The 16639-nt window shown below is 37.5% G+C and overlaps 1 protein-coding gene across 2 annotated transcripts in view; it reads left to right on the plus strand.

Moving 5' to 3' along the window:
- The window catches only part of PRKG2 (protein kinase cGMP-dependent 2), an 86713-nt gene that overhangs the window by 48330 nt on the left and 21744 nt on the right, over positions 1–16639 (plus strand). Inside the window, exons 9-14 of one of the 2 annotated variants that reach the window (XM_084882756.1) lie at positions 2275–2343; positions 4186–4284; positions 5632–5785; positions 7655–7791; positions 11150–11239; positions 13743–13884. In XM_084882756.1, coding sequence (XP_084738882.1) covers positions 2275–2343; positions 4186–4284; positions 5632–5785; positions 7655–7791; positions 11150–11239; positions 13743–13884 — 691 coding nt within the window. Of the gene's footprint in view, positions 1–2274; positions 2344–4185; positions 4285–5631; positions 5786–7654; positions 7792–11149; positions 11240–13742; positions 13885–16639 lie in introns of those variants that run through there. The other variant, XM_084882757.1, reaches the window with a different exon arrangement.

The raw sequence follows: 16639 nt of genomic DNA on the forward strand, positions 1-16639 counted from the left end.
CAAATAGAGTATTTGGAATTTCTACCTAAACCTGAGGCCTTTGAAATATAAATTCATTGGGTCGATCTAATTTATGGAAGAAATGTTTGTAAAGGTTAATCAAGTGGGTCAGGGGATACTTTGTACTTCCTGGAACCCAGAAAACAACTTCAAGTCTGAAGAACTGCATTTCTGTAAATGTGAATCCCATATAATAAAAGCCTAGCGACTGGATTGCATAACAACCAGAATGACCAAACAGTCACTGTAAAGTGCACTGACCACCATGACACAGACGCGCAATGCAGGAGCTTCCCCCTGGTGATCAGTGCACTCCCACAATGGGAACACTGCTTGACTGACCAGGATGATGGCTGCTCGCTCGGCTGACCAGGATGAGCAGTGCTCCCACAGGCCATGCCCCCCACCAGTGCGCGAATCTCATGCATCAGGCATCTAGTGTTTCAATAATAGGGAAATAGTTCATTTCGTTTATTTGTGACAGAATAGAATGCTCTCATGCAAATAATTATGTAATGTCACAATCCAAGATTTAAATCTCTTAGTTCTTAAGATTCTTATTCTTCTCACACCTCAAACCAGAACAATTATATTTTGAAAGTGCAGAGAACTTCATAAATGTACTAGAGTCAAAAGGAAATATGCTGCTTTTGTTTTGCTGGACCTGAAATAATTTATGCTGAATGTTGCCACTATCCAATTACAGTGTTTTTCCATGAGAAACATGGGACTTTATATTTAATATAAACCTCCAACTCCCCAACGCATTTGAAACTATAAAGCTAAAATCAATGAGGAGAGTTGGATACAATTTTTTTTTTGTTTACATTTTTATGCTGTCCCTTCTTAGGGCCACTGACTGTGACACAACATTCCTTACATTGTGTGTATTTCCATAACTCAACACTAAGTAGTCCTAGGAGGTCTTTCAGAATTTTATGTGCAAAAATTAAGCCATGGCACTTACACAGTTACTGTGAGAGAATCGTGTATTTACAAACATCTGATACTTACAAAGAGTTTGCAGAGAGTTTCTAGTCAAACGATGACACTGACAAGTGAAATAGATGCCATACCTCTTCTTTTTTTTGAACTCACAAATCAAGTAGTTGGCCCACATCCAGAGTCTACATATCTCCAGATATGTACATGCAAGTTGAGTACCAACTCTCCAGCTCCCAATCCAAAAGCTAAATGAGCTGCTTTCACTGATGTCTTCTAGCAAGGACCCTGTAAACTTGGAAGGGACTATGGGTCATGTCAGAAAATCTCTTGATGTGAGCTATCCAGGTAGTGGGTTTCTTTGGAATGTACAGTAGAAATGGGATGCCACGCTTCTGTCCCACCATTAAAGGAAGATGAAAGAACTATGCTTCATGTGATGCCCCTTTTAATGAAGTCGCTTAGAGCAGTCTCAGTATACTTGCTACTCCAGGCTACTTTAATGATTTGCAGAGCACTGGGTGCCATATGGGTGTGCCTTGTCTTCCCTGTCTTTAGCTTATAACTAATAGAGGGAGGGAACTAATCAAATAAAAGTCTCTAAATACGTAACCCAATGCTTGACCCATTGATCTTCATTAGGTAGCTAAATTTACCCTCATTAGATTACATGCCGGTAATTCATTGTATTTAAGCTATCAATTATAAGATGCACCGTTATATATTATACACTTCTAAGAAAGAAAGACCTTGCTGTTAATTACAGTATGACTCATCATTAATTGTAAGACATACTCCAGTTTTAGAGATATTAATGGAAGGTGAACATAATAGATTCTATAAGATGAAAAAGTATTTTGGTATTATTTAATTCATTGGACAATTGCATTAAAACACTTCCTTTGGGTTTTATTATTGGTTTGTTTTATGTTAATTACTTAAATGTTTTTCCAATACATTTCTCCAATCAGTCAATTTTGGTTTCGCCTGTATATTTGCAGCAGTTCCCATCTGATCAGAGAAGAGTTTTTTATTTGGCAGACATGAGAGCAAAGTAATATTCTATACCTAGTTGTTGTCACTGATTCCTCTGTGCACCCCCTGTAGTTATTGTTTTGTCACCTGAATTTCTTGTATACGTAACCTCTACTGGAATATATTTCTAACCTTTTTTTTTTTTTTTTAAAGTATAGAGTATAGCTGATGATGTTAAAAAATAAAAAAAGCATAGTCTTTGGAAGGTTTAAGTAATGGTGTTTTATACAAAGTGACAGATTCTCTAATAAAAACAGGCTTTTAATTTCTAACTGCCTTTCCTGTTTTTGTCTGTAGTGAAGATGTCAGATCGGCGAACATTGTTGCTGAGGAAAATGATGTCGCATGCCTGGTTATAGATCGAGAGTGAGTATACTGGTTGGAGAAGGCAGGCTACTGTCACCTTTGAAGACGTGGCCTTCTGTTACTTCAAGGGCCTGTCTGTCTTCTCTTTTATCATCCCTTGGAAATGCTGGCCAATCTTCAGCTACAAGTACATTCTATTAAAATTCATGGGAAGGAATGTGCCTTCTGATCTGAATCTGTCTGTGGCGGTGGCAGATGCTGGAAGACCAAATATTTTGTGTGCAAAGTTTTTACATAAATATCAGCAATAGATTTAAATTCTGCATCTTCCAGAGAAATAAGTTCATTAGTGCTCATGGAATTTTCTCCACATCACATAGTAAACAACTTCATAATCTATTTCTATAACGCTCTAAAGAGCTAAAAATATTTTAAGCAAAATGTATCTCAGACAGAATATAAAATATTCATTAGCTATATATGCATTTCCAGATAAGTTTCTTTAACAATTGTAGTAATTTGCAAGTGATGTGTGTCAATATTAATCTCTAAATGTCTTAGGTTATTTTTCAGAAGGAGTCTCATTTTATGTCCTTAATTCCCTTCAAATCATATTTGAATCTGGCCCCTTGTGCCTCATTAATCAGTTGAAGATTTATTATTTAGTTATAATAAAGGAAATTCAAACATACCAAAGCTAGGTCATTCTGTAAGAAAAGTCACAGTGTAGTCAAAGAAATAGAGAATACTCATATGCAATATCAACAAAAATAGTAAAATAACAAGAGGTATCACAAGGGAATATGTTGTAATTGATTGCTAATCAAATACAACATTTATTGAACATAAAATGTTAGAGATTTAGAACTGGAAAGAACTTTGAGACATTTTAAAAAACAGACAAAATGGTATTATGAACCTCATAATACAAGTTCAACAATGATTTATTAATGCTTTATTTATACCTCTTCACCACCCTTCCCTGCTTCCTCCATACTGTTTTCAAGCAAATTACACACATACTGTTATTTTACCTGTAAATTTAGTAGCATCTCTAAGAACTAAATATTATTTATCAATATAATGCATGACCACAATAACATTAGCATGCCTAAACTGTTAACAATACTAATTTTTATTATTTTTAATTGACATATCATTGGCATATTAAGATTACATTAGTTTCAGATATACAACATAATTTTCAATATGTCTATATTGCATAATGACATATACTGCAATATAGACATATATTAACATCCACATATAGAACAGTTTCACCCTTACAGATAGGAAAGGTGAGTCCCAGATCAGTTGAAGAATTACCCCAACAGTGCCATCTGTGATGGAGTTGGGACTCCTGCCCACATCTCCCCATTTCTTTCAGCCTTCTTTACACCATGCCCAAAACTACACAAAGTGGAAAACTACAAACATATTTTCTCTTCTCAAGGATAAGTTCTTTGCTTTAAAAACTCAAAGGATCTTCTATACAACTTCTAATAATTATTCTTCATATTATGGTGACACTACCCTACGTTAATTACTGAAAAACAATTTACAAAACCTTGAATAACCACAGAAACAGTCTTTTTAAAAAATATATTTTATTGATTTTTTTACAGAGAGGAAGGGAGAGGGATAATTAGAAACATCGATGAGAGAGAAACATCGATCAGCTGCTTCTTGCACACCCCCCTACTGGGGATGTGCCCACAACCAAGATACATGCCCTTGACCAGAATCGAACCGGGTACCTTTCAGTCTGCAGGCTGATGCTCTATCCACTGAGCCAAACCAGTTTCGGCAGAAACAGTTTTTTATGAGCTTAAGAAGAATGTCAAGTTGCAATGGTAACTAGCAACACAGGTTTTAATTCAATTTAACTTAATTTTCATTTAGAACATTCAACCAAACAGTTGGGACTTTTGAAGAACTTCAAAAATACCTTGAAGGGTATGTGGCAAACCTGAACCGTGATGATGAAAAAAGACATGCGAAGTAAGTGGAGGACTATTTTCCTAAGCAGGATATGGCTATAGCAGTTAAAGGGACAAAAGGGTGTGTTTGCTATTGTAGTAACTTTTAGTGTGCCTTCACTAGAAAATTTGGGGGGATTCTTTTAAGTTGTCTTCCACAAAGAGGATACCACTTACCAATGGTATGATTATTTTAATCTATAAGTTGCTTCTTATTTGGGATGATGAGTAGTAGTGATGGGGAGAAATTTCCTGATGGGGGCCTTGGAAAAAAGATTCTTTACATTATCTGGTGACTTAACTCAAAGGTCTTAATTCAGAATCAATGCCTCTGTTGCCCATTGAGATGAAGCAGGAATACCAAAGCAACCAGCCCTTTGTGATTGCAGGTTAAAAACTAACAGAATACTCAGAATTAGTTCAAAATACAAGGGAGCTATTGCCTCGGGGTGTGTGTGTGTGTGTGTGTGTGTGTGTGTGTGTGTGCAGGAAGGAATAGGGTAGGGCTCTAAATGTGGCAATACTGGTGGGGAATTTTCTGTTTATTAGGAAAATCTACTTTGTAAAACTACATTTATTTGAAAACTTTTAGCTAAAACATTTTGTGGAATGAATACTTAAGTACATATTCACCAGATAGTAAAATTGAAGCAGAGGGTCAACAGTTGTAGAAAACTGACATTTGAGTTAAATCAGAGCATTCAGTCAGGGCCTCATAAGGTTTTGTATATTTTTTGTTTGTTTATTTGTTTTGGGGCAAGAGATGTATTTGCAACTTTTATGCCAAAGACCTTTTATAGTAACAATAATTTATGAATATTTAATCAAGAGCAGTAAACCTTAAATAAAAGAAAAAAAATGAGTATTCCAAGTCAAAATAGATATAAAGTAGGAAACACACTTTCTATGTTTTACAAAGTAGTTATTCTTGTTCAGTCATAGAAAGCTTTCAGATCTGACAAAAATAGCAAAACATGTAGTGATTCTCAGTGTGACATTCTCTGGTGTGTATGCAACAAAGAAAATGGCTCTCGGGTTTTATTTCCTCTGACACTTCTCTTTTTAACAGCTTCATTGACATACATTTTAAATACCACACAATTCACTCATTTTTACCTCTCATTGATCCAGTTTGATAGTTGTCTATTTTTTATTGTGTTTATGTGTGTTAGTTTTTGTTTGCATATTCTGTTGTCTCCCCTCACCCCCCTGTGATAGAATCTGATCCCTATAGAAGTTGGAATAGCCTTTGTGGCACCTGTAGGCAGGAATGACTCAGACATGAGACTGTGTGGTAGTGCAAGTTCAGTGTGGCAGGACCCCTGCTGGCCCAAGGCGGTGTGTGTAACATGTCACTTCTCTTGTGCAGGCGATCCATGTCTCACCGGAACCTGTCCAAAACGCTCTCTCTGGAAATGATTCAGCTGAAGGAGAAGGTGGCCCGATTTTCCTCATCGTCCCCCTTCCAGAACCTTGAGATTATCGCAACACTGGGCGTTGGTGGGTTCGGAAGAGTTGAGCTTGTAAGGGGTTTACGTTTCAAGCATCTGAGAGAAAAGCCTTTGACTTTTTGTTCTGTTTTATATTCCAGTGTATCTTGGAGGAATGATTAAATTGTTACTGCTCTCTTACCTATTGCTTTGAATTGAGAAAGTACACTTTTCAGTCTGTATGTTGTATAGTAGCAGGTCCATGCTAGTAAGTAACTTAAGAGCCGCTATTTCAAGCTTCCTACATCACATCCTTTTGTGAATTTTTTTTGATGATGGTAGTTATTGGAGAATGTACCAAGTAAGCATTTCCAAAGGTTATAAAACCTTAAAAAGTATATTTCCTAACAGGAAAATGTGTGTGTGTATACACTCATGATACATGTACTGTGTATACACTAAAGAAAAGACGAATGTCTCCTGAGTAAGTGCCAGAGAAACAAATTCATGGTTATAGTTCTGCCCCTTAAACAACTTCACTACCATGTCTGTCTTTGGCCTTTATTATTTTATTTTTTGTTTGCTCAAACTTTTTTATCAGAAAAAAAAGAAAAGAAGAATTGCAAGGGGGTGCTTGAAGAGCAGCCTTCTGTAGTGTTGATCAGGATGGCTGGGAACCCATGACCTGATTTTGGCTGCATCTTCCACATCACCACCTCTCCACGCTTCCAAGCAGTAGCAGAGTGGTACTGTCATGTCACGTGCTCTGAGGAAACTGTAGAATGGAGATCTGAGGCCGTATTAGATGCATATGGCTGTGAACTCTTGGCAATTACCAAGCCCTTCTCTGCCCAGCAGCTTTTTAACCATTCTCTGTACATTAGCCTCCAGGAACTATGCTGACACATCCGTCTGCTGGATAGCCCTGGGCACGAGCAGATCTGCAGTGCTGCCAGGAGACTGGATAGCACACTTCACACCCAGTCAGTACTTCACCTCTGATGGGTGAGGAGAGAGAAACAATCTCCTAATAGACCAAAGAATATTTGTAGCGTTCCTCTGCCATATGGAGTGAGGAGGGCCATTCCCATCTGCAGTGATAATGTTCGCCAAAGACCTTGGCAAGGGGATTGCATTAACAGCCCTGAGATCCGTCTTTCCTATAGTTAGATAATTATAATTGAAACAATATTTCCACTATTGATTTTAAATCATAGGCAGTACTAATGGCAAATGCCAGAACAATATGGGTAGCAACTATTTCTTTACAATTTTATTACATGTCAAATAGAGTCAGTCTGTTTATGGAGTTTTAAGCTCATCTAAAAAAATACCTATTAAATTTTTTAATATTTCCTTTTGAGGGAAAATGCTATTTGTCCATGTAGAGCAGTGCTCTGCACTAGAGCTCAGTGTGCTGATGGAGATGTTCTGTATCTGTGCTGCCCCGTAGGGCAGCCACTAGCTACGGTGGCTGCTGAGCTTTTACAATGGGCTAGTGCAACCGAGGAACTGAATTTTGATTTTTAATGAATTAACCTCATGTTACCAGAGGTTGTTAAATTGGACAGTGCAAATTAGATCTTGATTCAATATGTTTTGTTTTGAAAAAAAATCAAAGAACACTTCTCATGAAAGATTTTCATGAAAAGACTTCTAAACATTAAAAATTCAAAATTGAATAGATTTCTAAACATTAAATCTAACTGCAGTTTTTCTTTTCTTGTTTCAATACAAACATTTTAGAGCCATGTTCCAGCTATGTGAACTCTTGTGGAAATTACAACGAAGGGGAAGTGTGTACCCCTGAATAAACTCAGTTCCCAGAGGGCTAAGTGGCTACAACTGCCATGCTGTTTTTTCATAGACTGAGAATTTTAACTCTCCTTACTTAACATGTTTTATGTAGATGTTGTCAATCTTTCCTAATAAGTATTGAGCGATCTTTCTCTTCTTATGAAGGTTAAAGTGAAAAATGAGGATGTTGCTTTTGCTATGAAGTGCATAAGGAAGAAGCACATAGTGGATACTAAGCAGCAGGAGCATGTGTACTCTGAGAAGAAGATCCTGGAGGAGCTATGTTCCCCCTTCGTTGTGAAGTAAGTTGGCATTCGGCTCCCAGAACAGAGGGTGGAAGGCCCTTTCCGTGAGTGTTTCTGTGTAGGAGGGTGGACAGAGGAGAAAGCGAAGGCCCCACTCTGAATTCTACATCCCAGTCTCAACAACAATACATAAAATGTTTCAAGTTTGAGATCTGGAGTCAAACACCCGGGTTCTTTTATTCTTGAGTAAGTGTCAGGAAAATGTGGTGTGGTGTGTGTGTGTGTGTGTGTGTGTGTGTGTGTGTGTGTGTGTGAAATTAAGTGAAATGATTTGAATTGATTATTTAGGCCAGACCTACTTCAGAATTTGCTTCCCTCAGGGAGCGTGCTGCTGTTGAATTTCTGCTAGAAGTGGCATTTGTCTAGGCTGCCAAGGAGCAACAGACCGTGGCTCTCAGGATGCCTAGATGCCGAAAGTTCCACCTCCTGATAGTTACTGTTTTATCAGTAGCTATCACCAGAGCTTGAAAGAGAAATGTGTTATTCTAGGCCATGGCCATTTTTACTTGTGAAATCATGGGTTATTGGTATAAGCCAGTTTGTCTTTTCATGTATGGCTTTAGTGTAGCTTTGGTGATTTCTGGGTGATATAAAGTGCCCCTTCAAGAATAGAATTTATACTTTTTGATCAAATGCCTTGCAAGAATCTTCCTGCCAATCCATATCCCCTCCTTTTATTTCAGTATTAAAAAAGAAAAATGACACCAAGCAATGCCGGTAATAGGGTCATCCAATTATATTTATATTAACTATTGGGTCGGCAACTAAGTAAGTGCGGATTTTTTAAAGAAAATCGAAGACAATTTTTTCATGGAACTAAATAACTTTATTCTGTAATGTATTGCCCATTTTGATCAATGACCTTTTGCCATCTTTCAGGCAGCATCATAATCCCACGTTCAAAAAACTTCTGGTTTTTATTAGCAAAAAACTTAATCAGGTACGATTTGACATCATCATCATTATTGAAATTTTTACCATTCAAGGAGTTTTGTAAAGATCGAAACAAAAAGTAATCAGATGGTGCAAGGTCAGGACTATATGGTGGATGTGGCAAAACATCCCAACCAAGCTCCATTAATTTTTGCCGAGTGACCAAAGATGTGTGTGGCCTTGCATTGTCATGATGGAATACAACACCTTTTCGATTTGTCAATTCGGGCCGCTTTTCTTCAACTGCATTGTTTAATTTCGTTAGTTGTTCAATGTAGACATCAGAATTGATCGTTCGGTTGGGTGGTAAGAGTTCAAAGTAGACAATTCCTTTGTAATCCCACCAAACTGATAACAAAACCTTCTTTTGATGAATATCAGCTTTTGATGTTGTTTGAGTTGGTTCACCTGGCCTGCTCCACGATCTTTTCCGCTTGATATTGTTGTAAACAACCCATTTTTCATCGCCAGTTATCAGTCGTTTTAAAAATGGATTATTTTCATTACGTTTCTTTAGCAAATCGCAGCTGCTAATGCGTTGCGTTAACTGTGATTCTTTCAGTTTGTGAGGAACCCATGTATCGAGTTTTTGAACATAGCCAAGTTGTTTTAAGTGATTTTCAATGCATGTATGTGATACATGAAGCTTCTCTGCAATCTCACGTGTTGTACTGTGACAGTCTGAATTGATTATTGCTTTGATTAGGGCGTCATCAACTTCAACTGGACAACCAGAGCGTTTTTCATCTTTGAGTGAAAAATCACCAGAACGAAATTTGGCAAACCAATTTTGACACTGCCGTTCTTTTAAGGCTTCGTCACCATAAACAGCACATAACTTTTTATGAGCTTGCGATGCGTTTTTCCCTTTGCGGAAATAAAAAAGCAAAATATGACTAAAATGTTCCTTTTGATTTTCCATTTTTCAACGAACGCCAAACGAAAACTACAAAACAGATCAAAAAACTTTTTTTACTGATTAACAGCTGAATAGCCAACTATCAAATAACAAAATGTGTTTTACATTTGTACTACGTCTGCAAACCTAAAAATTCAACTGAAGCCATATATGTGTGAAACCCGCAATTACTTAGTTGCCGACCCAATATCTTCCCAAAATGCATCCCCCTTTTTTTCTTAACCAATAATTGATTAATAAACTATGATGAACAGCTATATTGCATAGAGTAGGTTTTATTATTTACTCATTTCCAGCTCTTTATGAAGTTCTTGGCATGCAGTAGGATAGTAATGTTATTAAGAATAAATATTAATGACATTTATTGAAAATTAACATGTCAGGCACTCTTCAAAGCAATATATATTTAATATACATATGAAATGAAACATTTAAAAAGTTATATTTTTATATACAATATATAGACATAAATATATATTGAATTAATATGTGATCAATAATATCTAATCAATATATAATCAAATAAATACATATTCATTTGATCATCATAATAGAACAATGAGATACATGTTATGATTGTCCTTATTGAAGAAGAATAAGAAAAGTGAGATTGCATAGCTATTAAATGGCTGATTAGGGATTCAAGCCTAGGCAGCTGGTTGCAGAGCCCACACTGAACCCCTGTACCAGATTGTTTTTGCTGTCTATGCTGTACTATCTGCTGTAGCCTGGGCATGATGCTAGGGAGAAAAGGGGGTCTTTTGATTAAGACCCAGAAACTACTTTCACTAATATGGAAATACAGTTACCTGCTTGGGTCTCACATCAGGATTGAGGCTGTCATTCCCTCACATTCTGAGGACTGTGGCTCAGCTCCTCTCTGGCAATTGCTCTAGGCAAAGAGAACCCTCTTGCCCATGATCATACTCTTTTTCCAGGTATAGCCTGTGTCTGCGATGGCAGATCTTGAAGCTAGAACTTTTGTTTATTTCTTCCTTCCTGAAGGTACTGTTCCCAAGTATACTCCCACTAAACTTGCAAACCTCTATCTCAGAGACTATTTCCCAAGACCAACTAGAGGATGTAAGACATGAGTATGAATGAGTTTTATGCAATACAGATCTTAAAGAAGGAATATGCAGAGGTCTTCGGGTGAGGAAGAAGAAGCCATATTTTGTAGGTGGGATAATGAGCTGCTTTATGAGTAAGATGGCCTCTGAGCTTGACCTTGAGGAATGGATAATACCTTTACAGTGAAATTGAGATTAAGAAGTTGTCTGTATTGAGATTAAGAAGAGGACAGTCTACGTAAAGGGGCCAACATGAGCAAAAACAAGGCAGCAGGAAAGACTTCGGAGTACTCAAGTAGAAAGCCAGGGTAGCTGTAGGACACTTGGAAGGAGAAGAGGACCATTGTTCAAACTGTTACTGATTTTACCCTTAAGCAACTTGAGAAAGATTTAAAACCAGATTTCTAATAACCATGTTTTTATGTCTTCACAGATTGTATCGTACTTTCAAGGACAATAAGTATGTATACATGCTTTTGGAAGCCTGCTTAGGTGGCGAGCTATGGAGTTTATTAAGGGACAGGTAATGAACAAAGATTTTATAAATAGTAACTCTTGTCTACTCAAAAAATGCTCTAAAGGATGTTACATTCATGATCATTTAAAGAGACATGAAGAAATTAGTTATATAATTCTAAGAAAATAGTATCACTTGTTAAAATAAGGTACTAATAGTGATATTTTCTCAGTCAATATTATAATCGTGTCATAGGAACCCTGTAAAGTTGTTATTGTCATTCCCACGTTAGAGATGAAATTGTCCCAGGCTTGGGGACAGTGTGAACTATCCCTAGTGACATGTTTAGTATGAGACAGAGTAGATACAAGCCCAGAGGCTTCTGACTGCGAATCTCTAGAATGGAAATAAAGGAAGGAAGGCAGTGGTGAAGCTTTTTCAGAAAAACAGAGTCAGATATCTGCAAAGAGCAGCTTTATAAAAGGGATAGTTTTCATATAGTCAAAACCACCATTTTTTTTTTCTGAGCCTCGCCTGATTTTCTAGACAATGCAGACTTTCCTAACCAAAAGAGTAGAAAGTGTAAACTTTGCCTCCAATGAGTTCTGTGTTTATTGGGGAACATAGTATATAAAATTTAAAAATATTTTGTTGTGTGTGAAAACTAAATATGACAAAGAAGTTGGCAGTTTCTAATCGAAGGCAAGTTCGGTATGATAGACAGTAAGCTTAGAGAAGAGGAGAGAGAGAAAAACATGATGGTAAAAGAAGGACTTGAACCAAATTCTGAAGATCACCAAATGTGGAAAGGCAGAGAGGAAAGGTGATTAATGTAAGATACAGCAGGGGCATTGGGATAGGATTGGATCTCTTTCTGGATGGTGAACAGCAGACTTTGAGTAAAAAACAAGGGCAGCAGCAGAGGAGATGGGTGGTAGGTTTTTACTATGTTAGGTTTGAGGAGGGAGGGTTTAATGCCAGGCATTTTGAGAATTACCTGGCCAGTGGTTCTCAACCCTGACTACACATTACAGTCATATGGGGATCGTTTTCAGAGTAAAATGCTGGGCCCTAACACCAAAGACTAGGATTCAGTTCATATGGGATAGGGTTCAATAAGGCTAAGCATCACCCCTAGGTAATAGACCATTTGAGCACCTGAGTAGAAGAACATGTTGTATTAGGAATATATTGTTGGATGGATCTGAATGTGGAGAATCTGGTAGTATGAGGAGGCTTGCAAAATGCCTGCAAAAGCATTTGCATCTTCCACCCTTGTTTTAACAGGCAATTGATTTAGAAAATCTAAATCTATTTTTTTAAAAAAAGGGAATTTCTACCTCCTATTAGGCACTGCACCTGATCTTCAAAACAACACTGTTAAGTAAGTAGTAAACCCATTTTATAGGATAGGGACCTGAGGATCAGAACAGCTAAACAACTTGCATAAGGACACAGTGAGTGGAAACAGCAGGAGTCAAAGACAGTCTCCTTCACCCCAAAGACACATCCTTCTATTAACCATGCAGCAAATCACCACCACATTTTAACAATTCAGTATGTAAACATACACACACAGTGCTGGCAGTGGGCAGCTCAAATATCATCAAGGTGCCCCAAATAGGAAGAAGTTGTGGTTACATGCTTTACAAACAGAAAATGAACATGATCAACTGAGTCATTTTTTTTAGTCAAGCAATCAATTACAGACGTCTGGTTCAAGTTGACAGTTGCATTTTCTCCAGTGTTGCATTTCTCCTTAAATGTAAAACAAACAAACAAAAAAAAACACCTTTTGAAAATTTTTAATTTTATATGTTCATATGTAATTACCAGAAACAATTATTTGGATATGGATGTTTTTGATTTTAGTGAAGCAGTCCTTATTTGCATTTATTATAGTATCATCCTACATTTCTTTATGATCAGCAGTCTAATTCATTGGCAGTGAAAGTACTTTTTAAAACGTATTTTATTGATTTTTTACACAGAGGGAGGGAGAGGGATAGAGAGTTAGAAACATTGATGATAGAGAACCATCCATTAGCTTCCTCCTGCACACTCCCTACTGGGGATGTACCTGCAACCAAGATACATGCCCTTGACCTGAATTGAACTTGGGACTCCAGTCCAACAGAGCTGATGCTCAATCTATTGAGCCAAACAGGTTAGGGTGTGAAAGTACTTTTGTTTTGTTAATCCTCTCCTGAGGACATTTTCCCACTGATTCTCAAAGAGAGTAGAAAGGAGAGAGAGAGATAGAGACATCAGTTAGTTGCCTCCCACATTGATTGGTTGCCTCCCACAAGTTCCCCAATTATGGCCTGGGATGGAGACTGCAACCAAGGCATGTGCCCTTGACCAGAATGGTACCTGGGACCCTTCATTCTACAGGCCAATGCTCTATCCACTGATCCAAACCAGCTAAGGCAGTGTAAAGTACTTTTCAGTTTTGCTGTCCTACAAAGCATTTATGTTGCATCAATTTACCAAAACAGTAATCGATGCCTAGAACAGACAACAGAGATGTATTTCGGGATCATTAAGAAGGAATATGATTTCATTGCAGAGGCAGCTTTGATGAACCCACCTCCAAGTTCTGTGTGGCTTGTGTGACTGAAGCATTTGATTACCTGCATCGACTAGGTATTATCTACAGAGACCTGAAGCCAGAAAACTTAATTCTGGATGCCGAGGGCTATCTGAAATTGGTAAGACAAATTATCTGACTTACAGTATCATGCTAGTATTTTCAAACACAGAGTTGTGCGATAATTGCAATTTCCCTTTAATGTTAATACACCTGTTGTTTTCACTTTGGTGGATTGGACCTTTGAAACCTTGGGAGCAGTGTTACAAGCACACTCTTTATGGCCTAGGAATTAATGTTTCAATCTATATATATATAAATATTTTAATTTTTTCTTTGTTGATTAAGGTATTACATATATGCCCTTATCCCCCCATTGTCCCCACCCCCAAACCCCCACTCATGTCCGCTCTCCCCTGGTGTCTGTGTCCATTGGTTAGGCTTATATGTGTGCATACAAGTACTTTGTTTGATCTCTCCCACTTACCCCCACCCTTGACTCCTCCTAGGGATTCACATTACAGAATGCCTTTAAAATTGGATTTTGTTAGTATTTTTAAAAAATAATTATATCTAACTTTTAATAGATTCTTGCTATATACAGGGTGTGGCTATAAAAGATAAGGAAAGAAAATAGACAGGATCCTGTCCTAGGATATCCACTGACTGTATAGGGAGAAAAGATACTACAAGTATGAATATGGGTAGTTTTTTGTTTGTTTTGTTTTTTAATCTTTCTAAATGATTTTAAAGTACACCCAGGGTTGAGGATCACGGCATTATATGATGGCTCCTTGGGGACAGAGACTTTTCTTGCTATCCATCTTTGTAATCCTCTAATGCCTATCATAAATTCCTTTGCATGTCACATTAAAGAAGAAAATGCTACAGTCACATAAACTGTTTGCAGTAAGAAACTATATTAAAACTGGGCATTCATAATTTAAGAGAAGTCAAGGCACTTTGTGCCTTAGGAGGTGACCTTGTCAAGATGAGAGACCCAGGCTGAGTTTTCCTGAGTCCATTTTGTCAGTTCCACAAGGACATGAAATCATTTCTGAAGTTAGCACTTACAGAATATTAAAAGTTTCTCACATCAGAACTCTTACATATGGGCACTATTATTTAATGAGTAGTGACTATGTATAAAGCTACTGTGTGCCAAACATTTTGCAATTAATATATTTAACACTTGATGGCATAGGTTTTCTCATCTACATATTGCAGTGTATAATTTAGTCTTAGGGATTACATTTGTTATCTGTAATTGCTAAGCAATTTCTCTCTCTAGTAAAGGAGTAAAACAAAAGTTCTTTCATGTGAAATCTGGCTGCCTTCCAAAAAACATTTTGATCCATTCAAGGTTTATCTTATCCATGAAAGACAGCTTTGAGAATTGGTGAGGTTCTCAATCATTCCTCTTCCTCACAATGCCTTCATTGGCTATGTCTCTCACAGCTCTTTAGGGTAATCCTTTGGGATATTCTAGAAGTAAAACTACCATGAGGGATGCAGATATCTGTTCAATTCATTTTTTTTCCATAGCTCTTTTTATTTTTTTGGGGGGGATATTTTTTTTTTATATACTTCTTTATTGATTTTAGAGAGGAAAGGAGAAGGAAAGAGAGAGAGAGAAAAAATCAATGATGAGAGAGAATCATTGATCAGCTGCCTCCTGCACACCCCCTACTGGCATTAAAGCCTGCAACCCAGGCATGTGCCCTTGGTCAGAATCAAACCTGGGACCCTTCAGTTCGCAGGTTGACGCTCTATCCACTGAGCCAAGCCAGCTAGGGGGCCATAGCTATTTTAAAAATATTAGATAGCATTGCAGTATTTGCAGTCATAAAGATCAATAAATATCTCTCATGGTGGCCATTGTTATCCATTCTGCTAACTCATTTGCCAACCAGCTAAATGTAGATTAATAACTAAAGCCTTTAGAGATTAAAAAGTATATGTTGGACATTTCCAACATATATATCAAACTAGATTTCCAGCTATATATCACACTAGATATCCTGAAATCCTCTCACTACAAAATGTCTAAAATTACTGGGTGAAATATGAAAAGCAGTACTACATGCATGGCTGTTCATGAGACAGCACCGGGGTTCTCCTGAGGCTGGGAGCCAAGCTTGAACAGTGGCATAAGATAGAGCTCAAACATTGAAGCTGCTATCTTGTGGGCCCCCACCAATCCTAGGTGGCCTGGAGGTTTGATTTTATTAGCTTCACCCTCTGGGAACAGGAGACCAAGCTTTGTGCCTGAGCAGTGTGAGGAGTTGAAACAGAACTTTGCACAGAGTCGAGAATCATACAAATTACACCCTCAGGGGAATAAAAAACAAGAAAAAAAAATCTGATGTATAAAGACACAATCAATGCAAGAAAACATACTTTTCTTGTTATTGGGCCTTTGGTAGAGGAATAGAAGAATCTTTTCTAAGAAATCTTGGCCACATGGCTGTTGGGTGCCTAGTCTTCAAGGATAGAAAAACCCAAGCAAGAATAAGTGAAACTTGATCCATGTTGGTAGCATGCCCAAGTTTCCAAGAATCAATGTATATTCTTCCTAGAAGAATATACTGTCAGCTCAGGACACAAAGAACTTTTAGAGATAAATTTCTAGAGAACATGAGTTCACATCTACACTAATAAAAGAGACACATGCAAATTAACCATCACTCAGTGGGGCCCCCAATCACCCTGCTGTTTGTCCCACAGATCATCCCTGATCGCCAGCCAGGCCTAGGGACCCTACCTGTGCATGAATTTTGTGCACCGGGCCTCTAGTTCAATGATAAAAGCTTATTAAATCAAGCTTTTCCAACCAAAGTGTTTAACATATGTTGGTTCTTTTCCCTTAAATATCT

Source organism: Pipistrellus hanaki (assembly GCF_964339955.1).
Source record: "Pipistrellus hanaki genome assembly, chromosome: 1".
NCBI lineage: Eukaryota > Metazoa > Chordata > Mammalia > Chiroptera > Vespertilionidae > Pipistrellus > Pipistrellus hanaki.